Here is a 20,411-nt window from a genome sequence, read left to right as displayed (position 1 = left end):
GAGGAGCGAGCGGGAAGAGAAATCCTGGAACAGGATTTCCTCTGGGCTTTGGAACGGAGTCGCAGAGAAAGGCTGGCAGCGCGCAGGGGCGGTGGCGCACAGTGGCGCCTGCGCGTTGGGTTGTCGGGGTTTACTCGGGGAGACACTGTTGGCCCGAAGCAGCGCAAGCGCGTCGGCGCTGAGGGCTGGCGGAGGCGGGGCGGGGGGTGGGAAACGCCCGGGCCTCTGCGCGCACGCGCACTCCTGGGCCCGGGCGCGCGGCGCCCGCGCACCGGGACTGCGGCGGGTGGGCGGGGCTTCCTGCGTGCTCCTGCGCTAAGGGATTGTGGGATAGTGGCGGACGGAGCCGGGCGTCGGAGGCCCCGAGCCGACTGCACAGCCTGAAGACCCAGCGGGTTCGGGGAAGGGGCGGCCAGGGAAGTGGACCTCGGCTTCCGTCGGCAGCTCCTCAGCCCTGCGGCCTGTCCGGACTGAGGAGGCAAAAGTCTTCCCTCTCGGGCCTTTGCTTTCCCGCGCGGCGCCGGGCCGGGCCGGCCGGGGCGACTTCCCCGCCGAGGGCCTCCGCGGTACTCGCGACCGCTCTGACCTCCCCGCGCCCCCCGGCCGCCGGCGAGCCCCGGACCCCCGCCTCCGTCCCCCGAGCCCCGCGGCTTGGAGCACCGGGGCCCCCCCTAGGCCCGAAGGCGCGTGCGCGAGCCCCCGCCGCCGCCCCCCGCCCCCTCATACCGGGCCCCTCAGCAGGGGCCGGAGCCGCCGGCGGCGGGGCGGGGGGGGCGCCCGGATGAGCCCCGAGTGCGAGGAGCCGCCGCCCCCCCGCGCAGGTGAGCGGCCGCCGCGGGTCCCCTCGGTCCGCCGGACATTTCCCCGCCCCCCGCCCCCCGTTCCTTAGTCTCCCGGCAGCAGCCCGCCTCCCCGGCTCTCCTCCTGTCCGACTTCCCGTGCTCGGACGCAGCCTCACCGCTCTGGGACGTCTCCACCGTTTCGTCCCCGGCCCCTCCCCGGGAGCACCCTCTTCCTGCTCTTGGCCTCCCCGGCCCGGGCTCGGGCCCCAGCAGGGCAGTGGGGCTCTCCCTGCCCTTTGCCCGGCCGAGCGTGTGCGGGGGACTTGCCGTGAGGCCCGGTGGCGGCGGCGGGAGGGGACACAAAGGCCCCGCCGGACAGTCACAATTAGTGGTGTTGTGATGAGGTAGCTCAGGGCCCGTGGGCAGCCGAGGAGGGGCCGGTGAGACCGGCGCGGCGCTCGCTGTCTGGGCGGACGGTAGGGCTTGACAGATGGAGAGTGGGAAGAGGGGCCTTCCGGGCGGAAGGAACAGCACGTGCAAGTCTCTGAAGGTGGGGACCCGGGACTGGGTGCAGGAGCGTGGGGAGGCGGGGACCTCGGAGCCGCTGCTTGTCCAGACCCTTGAACGACCCCTTCCGGTTAGGGTCCTTCCTTGCGCGCTCTTGCACACCCCGGTGCCGGCGCTGAGGCCCTAGACGGGACGGAACACCGGAAGGCAAGATGTTTCTGGAAGGGAAGCTGTGTGAGGTATGGTGTGGGGTTTGCAGTTGTAAAGAAACTTCAGTGGGGTGTAGACGGGTGCTGGCGTCGGTGCTCTTCTCCTGCGGTGGCTCTGGGTCCTGGGCGGGCTGTGGGGGGGAGCCTGTAGCCGAATGCGAGGCCTAGGGCGTGCTCCCGATTGGGAGCTCTGACGGTGATTGCCGCGGTTGGCTCTGTCTGTCGCAGCCGTCCTAGGGCCGATGGTGTCCCGCAGGGAACGTTCGGCAATGGCAGGAGGCGCGGTGGTTAGTCCCGGTCCCGGTGGGTAGAGGCCTGGCGTGCTGCTGGCGGCGCACAGAGCCCAGGACTGCCCCCACTGCAGCATTTTCCAGCCCCACGTCAGGAGTGCTGCGGGGGAGAACCCAGCTCTCTGTGGCTGTGTGTTCTGAGCTGTGTGTTTTGATCGACCTTCGTGTTTTCCGTCGGGTCTCCTGCTGTTTCTCTGCATTAGAGGAGAACCTGCTGGTTCCCTGCCCCCAACCCCCCCACCCCCAGCACCAGCCCTTTTTTTCAGGATCCGTGGGAAGTGACTTTGGCAGGTTGCTTTCCCTCTGGACTTCACTTTTTTATTAATTCAACAAGTATTTCTAGCTGCCGGCCTGGCCTTCTGCAGAGGGAGGCAGGTGGCAGGAGAGGCGAATCCTGTCACAGCGCGCGGACGCCGTCCTAGGGTGACCACGGGAAGCTGGGGGAGCGTGGAGCAGGCCCCTCGCGCAGTCAGGGGAGGCTTCCTGGAGGAAGTGGTGTCTGTGCTGAAGCCTGAAGGACCCAGGAGGAGCTAGGCAGGCTCGAATAGCTGGAGGGGAGGCAGAGGGAGCAGCCAGCCAGGGCAGCGCGAGCAGTCAGTGTGCTGTGACGGGCGAGTTGAGGCCATGCAGGTGGCCGCCAGAGATGAGGTGAGAGAGGCCCCGGAGCTCTGGGGAGAGGGAGAGGCCTTCCTGGCCTCCGTGGCGCACTGGCTCCCTGGGGCAGGCCCGGCACGTGGGGAGTGGGGACACGCCCTCCTTTCCAGGCCAGAGCTCTGGTTCTCTTCGAACCCTGTTTTATAGGTCTTCCCGTGGGAGGTGTGGTCCGCCCGTCCCCGTGAGGTGTCCCCCAGGTGAGGAGACTGAGGCTCGGTGCTGGTAGGACCGGTCCGGGGCTACAGGGACCTCATTTGGAGGGGCAGGGCTGGACCCTCAGCTGCTCTGACTGCAGATCACCCTGAACACCGAGGCTGCTTCTCTTGGTGTCCCAAGCGCGGTTTCAGGGTCTCTTCTTTCCCTTTCCTCCTTGGGACCTGTACCTGATCCGGGAGATGGTCCCCTAAGGTGAGCTCTCAGGCGCCTCCTTGGCCCTTGGCCTGGGGTCTGCAGTTTGTTTCCTGATTGCGCCTTCCCTGGGTGGGACCGGAGCAGCCGCCTCCCCTGGGACACTGGGCTCTGGGCTGTCCCCTAACTGGGTATCCCTCCCAGGCTTTCCCAAGTCATGGGAAAGTCCCAGCTCCTCGTCCTCCGTGGCTCTGGCCAGGTCTGCCCTTTGTCCCACACGGGCGTCCTGCCGCCCACCTTGCTGCGTCCGTGCTGGGTTCTGCGTCTAGCACACGCACGGGTCCTCCTCAGAGGTAATGGGGTCGCCATTACTGGTACCCTGTCCTCGGAATCCCAGTCCCCTACCCCCTTTCCAGACTTGGTGGAGAACTGACAGTCGGCCGGGGGGCTTGAGGGAGGTGGTCTCACTGTCCTTGGGTCTGTTGAGCCCCGCGAGGGGCTGGGGCCAGCCTTTTGGTGGTGGCTCTCCCCCCTCACAGGGCTCACGTAGCCCGGGCCTCATAACAACAGCCTGTGGGGCTGTGATGGCTGAACGTGGCAGCCCAGGCGGCCACCCTGGAGGCCCTCCCAGAGGCCTCTGTGCCCTTGACCCCCACTTCCGGGTGCTTTGGGGCCAGGGCAGGCGAGGAAGAGGTGGAAGATAAAGGACCTGCCCGTGGGCCCCCCGGCAGGCGGAGTCGTGTCTGGACAGACACATTGGTGGCGGTGGCCACAGCAGGGCCACGGGGCCCGCACCTTGGGAGCCGTGGCCAGGCCCTGCTGGAGCGGAGACGGGGGCCGGCCGCTCTCGAGGGGGCAGCTGGCGTCAGAGCCTAACAGCGACCCAGCAGAGCAGGGGACCCACGGGGTTGGTGCCAGGCGGCGGAGGCAGAGGCCGTTCTCTTGTTTAATGGCTTCCTTTCTCGCTTACGGCTTCCCTGCTTCCGTTGGCGGCCAGAGTCGTGGTTTTCAAACTGCCACTGAGCGCCGGGCTTGTCACTTCCGCTTTCTAGAAGCGTGCTCCGAGTTGCTGGGGGGGGGGGGGGGGGGCNAGGCTGTGCGCGTCCTCCCGCGAGTGTGAATGACCCGCGAGGCTCAGGCCGACGGAGGGAGCCCTTTTCAGGGTCCTCGGTGTTTCGAGCGGTCACCCCAGGTTCGTGGCTGGCTCCTGCCCTCCCGCTCGGGTGTCCAGGCTTCTGCACAGTCAGGGGCACCTGCCTGAGCCGGCGGTCCTCGCAGCGTGGCCCCATTGCACAGATGGGGATGCCGAGCCTGGGCCGGGTTCACCGCATTAGAGCGTGAGAATGGGAACCCCCCCTCCTGTCCGCCCTCTTCCCAGGGCTTCCAGCAAGAGCTGCTAAGTGGGACGAAGGGCTTGGCCATCAGCACTTGTGACCGTGTGCGCGTGTAGTTCTCACGTATTGGCCTCTCTGCTCTGTGCACAGCCTGCGAAGTGATGGTCGTGGGGTCCCTACACCGCCCACTTGCATCTGAGCCTTGCAGTCTTCTCCTGAGGGAGAGCTTAAGGGGCAGCCTGGGTCTGGGGCCCCTGGAGCCTGTGCCCCACGCCCCAGCACCTTCCTGTCTTACTGTGGGTGGCCCGCCCCAAGCCAGTTCTCTGGAAGGCCCGCTTGGGGAAGGAGGCCCTGCCTGCTGTCCCCAGTGGGCCTGCTGTGGGGGCTCGGGGTGGTGCCTGGGGGCCTGGGCCCTCTAACTAGGTGCTTGGAAAGTGGGCGGGTCTCAGTGTTAAGTTCCGCTGTTGTCAGGAGAGCAGGCAGGCGAGTCCTGCTTCTGCCTCTCAGTGGCCGTGGCTCCGCCCCAGGGGCCCCTGTCTCCACGGCTGTCACGTGGGAATCATGGTCACGCTTTACCTCCTCGTCTCGGAGACCAGGAGCCCGTGTGGGTGCACGGGTTTCAAGAGGCTTAGGCTGGGCCCTGTGCCCACCCTCGGCCGGGGTGCCCCCCACCCTTAGCTTGGGGACACTGGGAGGCCACCGGGGCGGGTGGGGAAGGGGAACCGGGGTGCGCTTGCTGTGCCTCAGCCCTTCTGGCAGCTGCTGTCTTGTCGGCTTGGGCTGACTGGGACACACAGCAGGGTCTGGGCCCAGCCCTGCCACCGCAGCCTTGGGCAACTTTGGTTTTGTTTTTGGTCATGGTTTTGTCGAGATGTAATTCGAACGTCGAGTGAATCATGTGTTTGAGCGCACAAGTTGGTGGTTTCTGGTGCATTCTGAACTGTGCAGCCGTCACCGTACTGGGCTTTTTTCACCGAGGTAGAATCGGCAAAATCGTGTACGAGCAGTTTCAGATCTTTTTTTTTTTAAACATGCTTTTCCCAGAAGAAAATCCCATACCTGTGAGCAGGCACTCCTCACCCCCAGCTCCCGCGGCTCCGTCTGGGGATTTGCGTCTTCGGACACTTCAGCACACAGAGTCCGACCACATGCCGTCCTTGGTGATTGCTTCGTTCACTCTGTGTAGGTGGCCTTTTCTTTTTTTTTTAAAAGATTTTATTTATTTATTTGACTGACAGATCACAAGCAGGCAGAGAGGCAGGCAGAGAGAGAGGGGGCAGCAGGCTCCCCGCTGAGCAGAGAGGCTGATGTGGGGCTCAATCCCAGGACTCTGAGATCATGACCTGAGCCGAAGGCAGAGACTTTAACCCACTGAGCCTCCCAGGTGCCCCTAGGTGGNAAGGCAGAGACTTTAACCCACTGAGCCTCCCAGGTGCCCCTAGGTGGCCCTTCTGAAGCCTCTGGTGTCCTCGTGGGGCATGAAGGTGTCGGGTGTGGGAGGAGGTGGAGGGCTCACCCCGCAGAGCTCCCTGCGGCCCCCGGCGGTGGCTACCCCTGGAGGCGGTTCTGGTCCCCGCTTGGTCCAGCTCAGGACCTGTGCCGGTGCCGGCCACCAGTGTGTGGAGCATGAGGTCTGTCACGGCTTGTCGTCAAATGAGGGGGACGTCCATCAGCTGTGGAGGGGTTCCTGGGGAAGGTCTGGGGTCCAGGCAAAAGGAGGGAGTTGCTGGTGTGCAAAGGAAGGTCGCCGAGCTCCTCAGGATTGGGGGGATGCTGTTGGCTGTGCTTCTGGGGCTCCCTGCCCCCTCCATCCCCGCACCCCCCCCCGCCCCGGCCTCGTGACCTGCTCCCTCCGTCCCCCCGCCGCCCGCACGACATGACAGCGGCTTACGGGTGGCTAGGGGGTGACTGGGTGGGAGTCATGCCCTGGCAGGGGTGTCGCCTGCTGCCTCCGAGGGGCAGGGGCCTCATAACATGTGGGGGTGCAGATGGGGTGCTCTTCTACTGGTATTTTTTTAAGGTTTTATGTATTTATTCATGAGAGAAGTGGGGTTTGGCAGAGGGAGAAGCAGGCTCCCCGCTGAGCAGGGAGCCCAATGGGGGACTCGATCCTAGGTCCTCGGGATTATGACCTGAGCCGAAGGCAGAGCTTAACCATCTGAGCCCCCGCAGGTGTCCTCTGCTGGTACTTCTGAGTGAGACCTGCATAGGACGTTGTGCGCTCGGAGCTGTCCTGCCGCTCCCAGCAGCCTAGCGAGGACGGTGGTGCCCGTGCGGACCGTCGTCAGGTCGCGGCATGTGCGCTGTGCAAGTGGCTGGGTGTGGGTGGTAGATGGAGCTGGGGCCGCAGGACGGCGGGCATGTGCTTGGCAGGAGACCCCGAGGAGGAGGAGGAGCCCGGGACTGCGGCGTCCCAGGCAGGCGAGGCAGCCAGAGCCAGGTTGCTGAGAAAAACCCAGGCGCGGTGTGCTCCGCAGCCAGAAAGGCCCCCGTGTCCAGGGCCGGTGAGGGCAGCAGGGCAGGATGCGGAGGCGTGGGACTGCGGAGGGGCGCCCTGGGCATCGGAGCACAGACGGGGGCGTGGTCAGGTCCCAGCACAGCTCTGCCTGGACGCCTGTGCAGCGGGATGCCGGGGGGATGTGGACAGCGCAGAGAGCACGGGCAGACCGGAGAGGGCCGGGCCGGTGGGGGAGGCTCGCGCAGCTGGAGAGCAGCCCCTGGATTTCTGGCGGCCGAGTGGCGCTAGGGGGCTGGTACAGTGGGCGCCCGGGCCTCGGCTTCCTCCCTGAGTTCAGAGCAGTCTCTTGGCTAGTGAGGACCAGGAAGGAGCTGGCCTTGAGCTACGGGGAGGTGCTGGCGGCTCAGAGCCCCGGCCCAGCGCCCTGCCCATTCCTCTGGGAATGTTTGTGGCGGGGCCTGGGTGGCCGGTGCCTCTGTGTACCTCTGCTTCTGCACCCAGGACACTGTGGGGCGGGGCCTCTGTGCCTTCCGTTGGGGGGGTGGGCTGGGCTGGGCCGATCCTGAGAGCGGGCCGACACTGTAGCCAGCGCGGCATGCGTCCATCATGTGTCTGGCGTCACGGTTGTGTAATGCCAGGAGGCCGGGATGTCCAGCATGGTGCTGGGGCGGTGGTGGCACGCAGGGACCTCCTCCGGAGAGCCGCGGGCTGGGGAGGCACCGCCCAAGACGGCAGCCCCTGGACGGCACGGGAGGGGCTGGGCTGGAGCTTGCTTGGGGGCTGCTTCCCGGGGAGACGGGGAGACGGTGAGACGGGCCTGCACGGGGTCCGGCAGGTGTGCAGACTTGGCCAGCTCCGCCGGCGGGCGTGGGACAGTGAGCGCGGCAGGAGCTGGAGGTTCCCTAAGGGGTCCTGGAAGGCTGGCTGGGGCCCTGGGGTCTCGAACCCTCTTGGACTTCGAGGAACCCTGAGGAACCCTTTTGGGCTTTTGGCCAGGAGTGAACATCAGGCATTTCGGTTTGTGTTTCAGAAAAGTGGCCAACCTGGGGTGAAGGGCATAGGGATGAGGGGCGAGTCTCTGTGGGACGGGATGCGTAGGCTCGTGGAATGTGCCCACCGCCCCCACCAGGGCCTGGTGCCTGCTGCTGTCCTCCATGACTGGGAGTGCTCCGGTCCACCTGCTGTCGTCCTGGGCCGGGGTCCGGGGTCACAGCAGACTTAGAGCTGTTGTTGCTGGTCATGGAGGGTGGGGAGGATGCAGGGAGGGGAGCCGTCTCTTGCGGAGGCTGGAAGGGAGAGCTGGTGGTGGAGGCTCAGGAAACCAGTCCTGCCCGAGGTCACACATGCCCCCCGCTCTGCGCTGGCTTTGAGTCCCGGCGGCTACGTGCATCAGAGCTGCTCTGTGCTCCACGCTGGTGTTCCATCCGTGGCCGACGGGTTTTCCACGGTCAGGGTGGTGTGGGGCAGACAGGGTGAGGAGGGCCTCTAGGAGAGGGATTGCTGTCCGTGGGTCCAGGTGGTGCCCAGGGGCCCTCTCCGCCTGTCCTCTGTGGCCGCTGCCTCATGCGGTCTTCACAAGGCAGGTGATGCATGTGAGCTCTGGTCCACGCCTGTGTGGTGCTGGCGAGCCCCCACCTTCCCTCGTGGTGGGGAGGCGGCAGCCCCTCCCAGGGGCACATGGGTGCTGTGCACGGTGGACGGAGGGGGTGGGGAACAAGTGGCCTGGGAGCTTGATGGCACATGCAGGGCGGGCCTCGCAGGTGGTCTGGACTGGGAGCCTGTAGGCCTCCTCAGAGGAGCGGCTGAGTGTGTGTGCAGAGGGGGCAGCTGGTCACCTGTGCTGGGGTGGGCCGGGCACGCAGTGCCTCCATGCTGGCTGGGGAGCAGGGTGCCATTCTGCAGGTGCTGGGGGACAGCCTTGTCCTCCTCCCCACTGAGTCACTGACTGTGCTGGTTCCTTTGGGCCCCAGTCAGTGGCTGTTCTGAAAGGCCCCCTCCCCCACTTTTCCTCTTTTTTGTCCGGCCACTAGATGGGGGGGTGGGGTGTGTTTGTGTGTGTATATGTGGCATCCAGGCAACGGCCACGGCCTGGGGACATCTTAGACTTCCCTCTACCGCCGCCCCACACCCTGCACAGGGCATGATGATCTGCTGGGCTGGACGGCAGCCGGGTGCTGGCCACCGTGGGGCATTTGAATTTGTTCAGCAAATATGGATTGAAGTGAATCTGACGCTGGAGATGTCAGGATGAGCACCGCTCCAGCCCTGCCCCGGGGGGGTCCCTGCCCAGATGGGGCTCAGAGGACACAGGCCCTGGAGGGGGACAGGATGGTGATGGCTCTGCTCACTGCTCTCCTTTGCGGGGTCTGGGGGCCAAGAGGTGGTCAGGGTAGCTGGCTTCCGCTAAGAAGTGACCCCTAGACTACAGGGGGCCCCTCGCAGGCTGTCACGGTGGCCGGTGGTCGGGGTGTGGGGACTGAGGTGGAGGGGGTGGGGCAGGCCAGGCCAGAGTGTGACGGCAGTCCTGCCCTCAGGGCGCCATGTTTTGGAAGTTTGACCTGCACACGAGCTCACACCTGGACACGCTGCTGGAGCGGGAGGACCTGAGTCTGCCCGAGCTCCTGGATGAGGAGGACGTGCTACAGGAGTGCAAGGTCGTCAACCGCAAGCTGCTGGACTTCCTGCTGCAGCCGCCGCACCTGCAGGCCATGGTGGCCTGGGTCACCCAGGAGCCACCGGCCAGTGGCGAGGAGCGGCTGCGCTACAAGTGAGCCCCTGCCCATCCGGCCCGGGGCTGCCAGGACCTGCTGCCTCCCGGTGGGGCTGTGGGGCCTGGAGGGGGGGAAGGGTGGGCGACGGATGAAGTGGGGTTTCAGGGAAGGTCGGTGGGGGCGGGGGCCGTGGAGACCCCGTGCGGGTTCTGGCAGGAGGCCGTGGGGGGCAAGGATGGCCAGCCTGCTTCCCTTTCTGGATGTGAACCCCCTCCTCCTGCCAGGTACCCTAGCGTGGCCTGCGAGATCCTGACCTCGGACGTGCCCCAGATCAACGACGCGCTGGGCGCTGACGAGTCCCTGCTGAGCCGGCTCTATGGCTTCCTGCAGAGCAGCGGCAGCCTCAACCCGCTGCTGGCCAGCTTCTTCAGCAAGGTCATGGGCATCCTCATCAACCGCAAGACGGACCAGGTGCTGCCCCGGGGCGGGGGGGCGGGGAGGCGGGCAGGCGGGAGGGCACAGGCCCCGGTCCTGCCGTGTGACGCCTGCCCGCCTCCCGTCCCCAGCTCGTGTCCTTCCTGCGGAAGAAGGACGACTTCGTGGGCCTGCTGCTGCAGCACATCGGCACTTCGGCCATCATGGACCTGCTGCTGCGCCTCCTCACCTGCGTGGAGCGGCCCCAGCTGAGGCAGGACGTGGTCAACGTGAGCTCGGGGCGGGGAGTGTGGGCGGGGCGGGCGGGGCGGGCGGGGCCGGGGAGAGTGTGGGCGGGGCCGGGGAGAGTGGGGGCGGGGCCGGGGAGAGTGGGGGCGGGGCCGGGGAGAGTGGGGGCGGGACGGGCGGGGCTGCGCACAGAGGCCCACCTCCCCTCTCACCCCCAGTGGCTCAACGAGGAGAAGATTGTGCAGCGGCTCATAGAGCAGATCCACCCGTCGAAGGATGACAATGTGAGTGTCCCCTCCTCGCCAGGTGTCCCGCCTGTGGCCCGGCCTCCTCCCCCGTGTCTGTATTTCACACCACCCTCGGCCCCTCCCTCCCCGGAAGGTGAACTCGTAGAGGAGGGAAGTGTTCGGTGCTGCGTGTGCCCGTCCTTCCAGTCTCTCCCGGACAGGGCTCCTGCCGCCGGCAGGAACGTGTCTATGAGCCAGAAGCTTGGTCCCGTGCCTCTTGGTAGGATGGGGGTCTGGCGGGGGTCTCAGACTCCAGGCTCCAGCCTGGCCCCCCGCGCTGCCAGCCTTCCAGGGACCCCTTCCCAGGTCCCCTTCCCTGCTCCCCTGCTGACTGGGACCTGGCCGCTTCTTGAGGCTCCCGTGGCTGGGCACACCCTGCTCGTCCTTCAGCGAACCCATGCGGTGGCCCCACGCTCTCGCTGCAGCCCTGGGGGTCTTGCCTTGTCTTCCCCGGCTGTGGCTTACAGAGCAGAGGCCCACAGGTGCGGGAACTTAGCCCAGGCCTCCGGCCAGTAGGTGAGGACCACGCAGGCCCAGGGGCAGGGGACCAGGGGCGCCTGTGACGGGCTCTGAAGTGCGGCCTGTGTCCTGGACGGGTGTGGGGTCTGCGCAGGTGGGCCCTGCTGGCTGCCCTGTTGGGTTAGACCCGGAGTTCTGCTCCCATTTTCCCCTTGGTGTTTCCCTGAGCAGCTTTGCTGAGGTAGAGATCCCATACCGTGCGGGCCGGCTGTTCAGACGTAGCGCGCACCGGCTTTTAGCGCAGTCTCGAAATTGTCTAGTTACTCTCACATGGATTTGGGATTATCTTTTCATACTCCCAGAAGGAAAGCCTGGGTCCTTTAGCTCTCACCATCCATTGCCCTCGTGAACCCCGGCACCCCCAGGCTGCACTCTGTCTCTGGGTTTGCGTCTGCTGTGTTTGCTGTGTAAGCGCAGTTACACCACACTTGGCGTTCCTGTCTGGCCTCTGCCTCAGCCCCGATGTCCCGCGGTCACCCGGTGCTTTCTCCCCTCCTGAGGCTGAGGCGTGTCCATGGTAGCCTCTCTGCTCACCGCTCACCCGCCAGCGGACATCGGGGTCGTTCCCTCCTCGGCCTACAGCACATGGTGTGGGGTGTGGGAATGTTCATCCTCCAGAAAGCTTCCTGGGTTTCCCAGTTCCTTGCCATCTCTCCTCTCCCGGTGTCTGGTGCCTTGTGTCCCGTCCCTCGGCACCCGCGTCCCTGTGTCTGCACGACCCCCAGCTCCCTTGGGACCCCGCAAGCAGGATGCGATGGGCCCGGCAGCCGGGCCGGCGTCCTCAGTCCTCTTTCTGCCTCCACAGCAACATTCCAACGCGTCCCAGTCCCTGTGCGACATCATCCGCCTGAGCCGGGAGCAGATGCTCCAGCTGCAGGACAGCCCGGAGCCCGACCAGCTGCTGGCCACCCTGGAGAAGTGGGTCTGCGGTTCCCGGACCCAGGGCGGGAGGCTGTCTGGGGCGTCCTCCCTGTCCGCGCCCGCCACGCTGTGCCCCATACCCCGACCCCACCCTTCTCCCCATCCCGGCCCCCGCCGCAGGCAGGAGACGATCGAGCAGCTCCTGAGCAACATGCTGGAGGGGGAGCAGAGCCAGTCTGTCATTGTGAGCGGGGTCCAGGTGCTGCTGACCCTGCTGGAGCCCAGAAGGCCGAGGTGAGGGGGACCAGCCTCCCCGGCGGCCACGTGTCCCTCGGAGCCCTGCCCTTCTGTTCAGAGGTGAAGGTTGTGCGGGTGTGGTGGGGACGTGGCCTCTACAGGCGGTCTCTCTTCTGGGAGGTCACTTGGGGTCCTGGGAGAGGAGTCCTCTGTGCCTTTCTGAGGCCCGCACGCCGCCTGTGGCTTTGAGCTGCCTGTCTGAATGCACGGCCGTCCAGGCGGGTCATTGTCCGGAATGATGGGTGGGGCCTTGCGTGCACGTGTCCGGGAGCAGCTGTTCCCTCGCTTCCCGGAGTGCCGCACATGAGTGTATCCCGCACACAGCCCTGCTTCCTGTCCTCTCCTGCAGGTCCGAGTCTTGACCGTGAACAATTTCTTCAGCAGCGTGGATGGGCAGCTGGAGCTCCTGGCCCAGGCGGCCCTGGACAGCACAACGTCCAGTGTGGGCATCCTGCAGGCCCTGCGCCCGTGGCTCGGCCGTTTCCACCAGCTCCTGCGTGAGCCCCCAGAGGTGGGTCGGGGCTGGGGGTCCGAGGAGGCAGGGCGGCGGGGAGGGTGGCCTGTGGTTCTGTGCGGCGCTGAGGCTCCCCTGTACCCGTAGCTGGAGCCGCTGCAGACTACGTGGGGCAGCCTGGCCCCGCCGCTGGGCAACACCCGGCTGCACGTGGTCAAGCTGCTGGCCAGTGCGCTGAGCGCCAATGATGCGGCTCTGACCCAGGAGCTCCTGGCGCTGGACGTGCCCAACACCATGCTGGTACGGAGGGCGGGGCTGCGGGTGGTCTGGGCGGGGGTGTGGAGCGTGAGGGCCCTGAGCAGGGGTGCGGAGGGCAGGGGCTTGGAGGGGGCCCTGAGCAGGGGTGCCAAGGGCAGGGGGCATGGAGAGGGACCTGGGCAGGGGTGTGGAGGGGGAGCCCTGGGCAGGGGTGTGGAGGGGGAGCCCTGGGCAGGGGTGCGGGGGCGGGGGTATGGCGGGCCTCTGGTGCCAGCCTGTGCTGCCCCCCAGGACCTGTTCTTCCACTACACGTTCAACAACTTCCTGCACGCCCAGGTGGAGCTGTGTGTCCGCGCCGTGCTGAGCGCCGGGCCCCCTTCCGACAGCAGCCTCGAGATCCCTGCCCCAAACCCCGCGGTGAAACATGTGCGCTGGGGCTCCCAGGTCCCCTCCCTGTCCCCGTGGGTCCCCGTCCGTCCCTCTGTCCTGCTGCCCGTGCTTGCCAGGCGGCTACACGGGCCGGGGGGGCCAGCTGTCCGGCCTTGCCCTTAGGTCTGTCTGGGAGAACGGGGGATGCCGTGCAGGTGGGTGGAGAGACGGGGTGCCCTCTGGGCCAAGGCTGTGGCGCGGCGGGAGGGGCCTCAGGGAGGAGCTGTCCAGTAGCACCGTCAGGTCGCGGTCGCTGTGGGTGTCAGTGGCCAGGGGTGTGTGGAGGGGGACCTTCAGGTTTGCTGTGTCGGTGGAGGTGGAGGTGGAGTGAGCCGGAATGGCAGTGGACAGAGCCCGGGGGCTGGGGCTCGGGGCCGGGCTACAGCGGGTCTGGGGGTGCCCCGGCCCCGCTCCACGCCCGCTCTGCCCCCCCAGCTCCTGCAGCAGTGTCGCCTGGTGGAGCGCATCTTGACCTCCTGGGAGGAGAACGACCTTGTGCAGTGAGCGCTGGGGGCACTGCCTGCGCCGGGGGTGGGGGTGGGGGGCCGAGGCCCGCGGGGCCGCGTCCATCTATGGCTCTGGGCTCGCCCAGGTCTGCCGGGGGCCCTCGCAAAGGCTACATGGGCCATCTGACGAGACTGGCCAACGCCCTGGTGCAGAACGTGGAGAAGGGGCCCAACGCCGAGCAGCTGGGGCAGCTGCTGAAGGGTGAGGGACAGGGAGCGGCCGGCCCCGGGGCTGGGGGTGGGGTGTGCAGGGGTGCAGGCCGAGGGGCCCCTCACGCCGACTCCCCCCTGCACCGAGCAGAACTGCCCGGTGAGCAGCAGGAGCAGTGGGAGGCCTTCGTGTCCGGACCCCTGGCGGAGACCAACAAGAAGAACACCGTGGACCTGGTGAGGCGCCTCAGCCCTCTGTGACGGTCTGCCCTCCGCCACACCTCCCCGCACCCGCACCCGCACCCTCCCCAGCCTGGTCCTCACCCCTGCCCGCCGCCCTGCCCCAGGTGAGCACCCACCACCTGCACTCCTCCAGTGACGACGAGGACGACCGGCTCAAGGAGTTCAACTTCCCCGAGGAGGCCGTGCTGCAGCAGGTGGGCTGGGGGGCGGGGCGGGGGGCCTGTCCTGCCCGACCCCAGCTGCCCCTGACCGCCGCCCCTCTGCAGGCCTTCATGGACTTCCAGATGCAGCGCATGACCTCAGCCTTCATCGACCACTTCGGCTTCAATGACGAGGAGTTTGGGGAGCAGGAGGAGAGTGTGAAGTGAGTATGCCCTTCCGTGGGAGGGCGGGGGCCCTTGCTGGCCCCAGGGCGCCTCCTGCCAGCCTTTCCGTGTCCTCCCTGCTTCCCCCCATGGCTTGCCTGCCGGTCCTAGCATCGGGGCTTAGCCTGGAGAGTGGCAAACCCTGCTCCTCGGTCCCTCCTTGGGGGGCAGTGGCTGAGGCCCCGGAGGGGAGCCCGGGTTGGGGCTGGGAGCGAGGTGGCCAGGCCATGGTCTCCGTGGGGAGCTCACCCTGAGAGGCCCTGCGGGAAGGGCCATCGGAGCAGAAGGGGTTACTCTGAGGGCGTTTAAGATGCCCTGAGGGAAAGGGGAAGGACCAGCAGAGGGCAGGACCGGAGCATTCCTAATATGACATTGCAGGAAGCCAGGGGAGGAGGGCCAGGTGGCCCCTTAGGGGCAGGTTCCAGGGACAGGCAGCTGGGGCCTCAGCTGCTCCTGGGGTCCTCGCCGGCATCTGCTTTGTCACGGTACTTGTGCACTGGGCACATCTCGGGGGTCTTCCCATCGTGTGTCTACCTTCCCTCTCGGCTCAGGGCTCAGGAGCCTCGTTAAAGCTGGGGAGACCGAGGCACGGATGAGAGCGGATCGCCCCTGTGCAGCACGGTGTCCGCTGCTGGCCTGTCTTGCCGGACAGGGGTCCCCCTTGGGGCAGTCATGAGCTCTGTGTGTGCCAGGGCTCCGCTCAGCCCGGTGCCCGGTGTGTGGACGGCCCTAGAGTAGACCCCATCCAGGGGAGGACAGACCAACCACTGGATGGGTGCCGTGGGCACAGCCGGGTCCTCGGGGACGAAACTGTTGCCGCCTCTGTTGCATAGTTCCCAGTGGGGTTAAAAACTATAAAAACCTCAGGCGCCTGGGTGGCTCAGTGGGTTAAGACTCTGCCTTCAGCTCAGGTCATGATCTCGGGGTCCTGGGATCAAGTCCCGCATCGGGCTCTCTGCTCAGCAGAGCCTGCTTCCTCCTCTCTCTCTGCCTCTCTGCCTACTTGTGATCTCTGTCTGTCAAATAAATATCTGAAAAAAAAAATTAAAAAAAAAACTATAAAAACCTCGAAAGGCATGAAACGTTCTAGAATGGAAGGTAGGTGAATATAGTTTTGGGGCTGAACATCCGGCCCCGTGGGACTCACGTCCCCAGAGTCGGCCGTCCCGCCCTGACCCCTGGGTGGCACTGGCCCAGCCCGCTCTGGGCGGCTCTGCACGTTCGTGTTCCTGGAGGACAGGCCGCGAGGACACGGTGTGGGAGCTTGGCCGTGTGGTGTGGACGCCGAGGTGACCCTCAGCTTGTTGACCCCCACTTATCCGTGGCCCTTGGTGGCCAAGCGTGTCCTGAATTAGACAAGCGACAGAGCGCAGGGGAGACCGACAGCACCCCTGGCAGACAGGAGTCGGGCTGTGGAACGAGCGGCAGCCGGGCTCTCGTCGGGCGTCCTAGTCCGCAGTTAGCGCAGGAGTTGTGCTTCCCTGAGGCTGTCCCGGAAAGGAGCCCAGGGAGCTGGGTGTCGCTGGCCCCCGTGGAAGACTGCGGGTCGCCCTGCCCTTGGGACCTTGAGTCCAGGGTCCCAGCCGCAGGCTGGGCGTTCTGGGGGGGCGAGCTGCCTGTACTGTGCCTCGCGCTTGGCGGAGGGGTTTTCGCAGCACAGAGAACCGTGGCCGGCCGGTCCCCTGCTCCGTGTGCACGGCGCTGCAGGCTCAGTGGACACAGGCTGGATGACAGCCGCACCCGGTCGTGGCCCGTCGTCTCTTTCGTTGTCGTTTCTTGGACTTGGGGGCCCGGAGGCCTAGGGAAGCGTGGAACAGAGGTGGGAACACACTGCTGAGCCGTGGCTGGTTGTGACTCGGTTCCTGGCTGCCGTCCTGCTGGATGACGGCTCCGTGAGCCCCGGACCCTTGCTCCTAGGGGACATGGGTGCCTGGACGGTCGCCCTGTCTGGGTAGATGCTGCCTCTGTCTCCGGACCGAGAGAAGCAGGCAGAGAGGAGACGAGCTCCGTGGCCTGTCTGGGGCCACTCTGCCAGCTGCGCGGGTCTGAGGCTCGCGTCCCCTCAGGGCACCCCTGTGCGGGCGGAGACGGGTGGGTGGCACGTCTCTGCCAGACCTCAGCCGCCAGCCTGCCGATTGAGCAGCCGGACGGATGCCCGGGATGGGTCTCGGGCGCCGATGGGAGGCCACGGGTAAGCTGTAGCCCGTCAGCGGGCTTGCAGCTGCAGGCCGGCGTGGAGCCGGCGTGTGCTGAGCCCCCGCGGCAGGAGCTGCCGCGCCCTCCTCACCGCCCCGTGCCTCTCTCCTAGCGCGCCTTTCGACAAGACCGCCAACATCACCTTCTCCCTCAACGCCGACGACGAGAACGTGAGTGCTGCCTGTCCCTGGTGGGGCGGCGTCCGGGGTGGAGGGGGACACGCCGCAGACCGTGCCGCCCTGCCCCCCGCAGCCCAACGCCAGCCTGCTGGAGATCTGCTACAAGGACCGTATCCAGCAGTTTGACGATGAGGAGGACGAGGAGGAGGACGAGGAGGAGGGCCAGGGCTCCGGGGAGTCTGACGAGGAGGACGGCGCCTGGCAGGACAGCCGGCCGGCCCGGGGAGCCCGCCGGGGCCAGGCCCCGGGCATGCAGTGAGCCTGAGACCTGCTCAGCCCAGCCCCAGTGCGGGAGGGAAGGGGGAAGGAGGGCGTGTTCCCGCTCAGCTGAGGATCCGACCGCTTGTGTGCTTGGGGAAGTCGGTGGGTCCTTGACGAGTGGCCGCCCCGGTGTGCCCCGACCTCCCTGGTCAGCTCGCACTCAGGGCTTCCCATCCGCTCTCTCCGCCTTCCTTGCGCTGACGGGAGAGCCGGGCGGAGTGTGGGTGAGCTGCCGCCCGCTCGTCATACGCCTGCGGCGCTGGCTGGCCCCACGGCCGCCACCTCGGGGCTCTGCCCCCGCGGCACAGACCGGTGTCTGCATCCGATCCCCCCATGCCGCTATGCCCCTGAGGCTGGCACAGGCCTGCCCTGTCCCCCTCGTGAGTCCACCGCCCTGGCAGCTGGGCTCATGGGTCACTCCCACCTGCTGGGTGGCCAAGCCGGTGAGCCCAAGGTCACGGTTCACCCCGCGTTCTCTTTTGAGCGCACGCTCGCTCTTGCTTTTCAGTTCTCTTTTTAAAGATTTTGTCAGAAAGAGCGAGCACAGGCAGAGGGAGTGGCGGCAGGAGAGGGAGAAGCAGGCTTTCTGCTGAGCAGGGAGCCCGATGCGGGGCTCGATCCCAGGACCCTGGGATTGTGACCTGAGCCGAAGGCAGCTGCTCAACCGACTAAGCGCCCCCGGTGCCCCATGCTTTACACTTCTTGATCCTGTCTTGAGCTGAGGTTTTGTGTATGCTCGGAGGTGGGGTCCGGTCTCCTCCTGCATGTGCGATGGCCACCGTCCCAGCACCTGTTGTCAGAGACCCCGGCCTCTCCCCACTGAGTGCCCCTAGCTGCACGCGTGTGGTTTGTCTTCTGGCCCCTCCCAGCCCGCTGGTCTTGAGCCAGGACCTCCCTGTCTCCATATCTGTCGGGGTAAGGTTTGAAGTCAGGAAGTGAGTTCTCTGACATGGTTGTCTGCTCGGGGTCCCTGGGGACCTGTGGGGACCTGTGGGACAGTTAGCGCCAGCCCGTCGACTTCAGCAAGGAAGCTGGTCGGGACTGGGAGGACTTGCCCTGAACCTCCAGGTCAGCCCGGAGACCTGGGAACGGTATCCCGTCTTCCAGTCCCTGAGCGTGGAACGTCTTTCCGTTTACTCAGGTCTCTCTTAGAGAATAAGCTCTGTGCTTCCTTTGTTCAAGTGTTTCCTGCATCTGTTACGTAAGTGGGGTGTTGAGATTGTCGCGAGCGTAGAGAGATACAGTGGATGTTGGTGCGTGGACGTCGAGCCCTGCGGAGCTCCCTCACTGTGATGGTTAAGGGGTTCCTTGGGGTCTCCCGGCTGTGGGCAGGCCACCTGCTCACAGAGGCCGCCTCCTCTTCCAGTCCGGACACTTTACACAGCGCGGTTTTGCTTCCTTGCACAGCAGCGTGGTCCTGAGCGGGGTGGCGAGCAGACCCCTGTCTTGCTCCTGACCTTGGGGGGCGGCTGGTCTTCCCGCACGGACGGGGTGGGGGTTGTGGGTTTGGGAGATGCCCCCTTCTCTCCCATTTGCTGAGTGTCTTTCTCGTCAGCTACGTTCAGCCATGTGCACGGGGGTCCCTTTGCCCGCAGTGACCAGAAAGACCGCACATAGGGTGTGCTCAGCCCTTCCCCAGTTGGTGGCCACGTGGGCCAGGAGGACCTTCCCCGGCTCGGGCCCTGTGTCAATCCACGTTTACACTGTAGTGGTGGAGCCTGCGTGTGCGGGACGCTGCTCTCAGTCCCCCCACGCGTGTTGTAGGCAGAGGGAGAGTGTCCTGTCGGCCCTCATCCCTCAGGAGGAGCGCTCAGGATGAGGCGGGCTCCTGGTGGAGAGCTGCCACCTGCCTCCCCATGCCCCACGCCCAGCGAGGCCCTGACCGGTCTGTCCTGTGGTTTCCCCCCTGTCCCCGCTCCTCTATCCCTTGTGTCAGCGCAGCCGCTGATGGGTGGTTTCTGGGCAGGAGCGGAGGCAGCACAGACAGCGAGGAGGACGACGAGGAGGACGAGGAGGACGAGGACGATGGTGATGGCCGTGTGGCTGGTGGGGGGCCAGGCCCCCCTCTTATCCTGGCTCCGGCCCCCATCCTCTGGGTGGGTGAAAGCACAGGGTCGGGGGGGGTGACGGGGTGTACACAGGCCATCTGCCTCCTGTGCTCACCCTCCTCCCCTCGCCCCTGCCCAGGCTCCAGCCAGACAGCCGCCTTTGACCCAGTGCCTACAGATGCCCTGACTGGCCCCCAAGACTCTGGGGAGAAGGAGCCGTGCTCTGGGCTCCTCACCCCACGGGGGTCCCTTGGCGTACCCCAGGACCTCCCCGCCCTGAGCCTGGCCGGCCCTGTGGCCCACTCTGCCCCGCAGCTCAGGTAAGGCCCCTGGCGGGGGTCCAGGTCCTGGGTCCCTTGGGCTCGAGCGCTGACCCCAGCTGGCCCTCGGCCTGCTTCTCTCGCACCCCAGGTCTCAGGACCCCGCGTCCCCTTCAGCACCTCAGGAAGCCCCAGATGGCAGTGACATAGCGGAACCCTCGGGTGAGCTGGCCAGCCCTGCCCGCTCTCCCCGTGTCCCCTGGCCTTGTGTACCTGCTGTGGGCTGGAGCGAGGGGCCTGGCCGGCACCACGCTCTCTAAGCCTTGCGTCTCCTGCCTCTCTCCGCACAGCCCCCTGCCAGGCCTTGGTCAGCATCGGGGACCTCCAGGCCACACTCAGAGGGACACGCTCCACTCCCAGCTCCTTGGACAGGTGACCAGCTGGGACCCCTGGTGGGACCCCCCCAGGTCTGCACCACTGCCCTGGGGCCTCGTAGCAGCCGAGTGTCCGATGCTGTGCCCATGCCCACGTGTGGGTGCCTTAGAGGCCCCGGAGCCTGGGGCAGCCCGCTTCGCCACAGGGGCAGAAGGGCTTCCAGAAGGGGGCAGGCAGCGTGTGGAGCCCGCACCCCAGCCTTGAGCTCCTCCTGCTTGGGGTGGCTCCCTGGGTCTTTGATGGAGGGAACTACCCTGGCCATGGGCCTCTTCCTGCAGGCACGGGGCGTGGGGGTCGGGAGGGGGTTGGTGACAATGACCTTGCTGATGCCTGTGCCTCCCACACAGTGCAACCGGAGACCCTGCTACCTCGGTCCCAGCCCCTGGGGCCTGCCAGCACCCCCAGACCACAGAGGGGGAGAGGAGCCCAGAGCCCTCGGGGCCCCCCCAAAGCCAGAGGTGAGTACAGGGCGGCCTCCCAGGGCAGCTCGTGTCCTGGGGGGGAGGCCCTGACCTTTCTACGTTCTTCTCCCCCTACAGCGCCCGGGCCCCTGAGCTGCCTCCGATGCCCAACGGCTCTGCCCCAGGAGGGCCAACCTCCCTGGGCTCCCAGTGAGTGGCGAGGGCTGCATGGGTAGTGGGGGTGCTGGGGGGGCAGGTGGGGGGCAGTAGGGGGCAGCGGGTTCCTCACACAGGTCTCCCTGTTGG

At 66.6% G+C, this 20,411-nt stretch overlaps 1 protein-coding gene across 1 annotated transcript; it reads left to right on the top strand.

The window, feature by feature from the left end:
* Positions 1-1,366: 1,366 nt before the first annotated feature.
* Positions 1,367-20,319, top strand: LOC111139597 (protein phosphatase 6 regulatory subunit 1). The gene is given in 24 exon segments (XM_022491921.1): positions 1,367-1,528; positions 9,117-9,349; positions 9,578-9,764; positions 9,860-9,997; positions 10,175-10,240; positions 11,568-11,680; positions 11,804-11,917; positions 12,245-12,431; positions 12,522-12,674; positions 12,924-13,058; positions 13,497-13,561; positions 13,654-13,769; positions 13,869-13,954; positions 14,065-14,154; positions 14,227-14,324; positions 16,634-16,691; positions 16,774-16,955; positions 18,928-19,013; positions 19,016-19,057; positions 19,149-19,329; positions 19,421-19,491; positions 19,620-19,701; positions 20,052-20,162; positions 20,244-20,319. Coding segments are annotated over 24 exon segments (2,697 nt in total). The 5' UTR covers positions 1,367-1,501.
* The last annotated feature ends 92 nt before the right edge of the window (positions 20,320-20,411 follow it).

This window comes from Enhydra lutris, unplaced genomic scaffold, assembly GCF_002288905.1.
Source record: "Enhydra lutris kenyoni isolate GAN:26980312 unplaced genomic scaffold, ASM228890v2 scaffoldscaffold111, whole genome shotgun sequence".
Lineage (NCBI taxonomy): Eukaryota > Metazoa > Chordata > Mammalia > Carnivora > Mustelidae > Enhydra > Enhydra lutris.
Note: the sequence above shows the minus strand (reverse complement) of the source record. Positions and strands in the feature narration are given on the sequence as shown.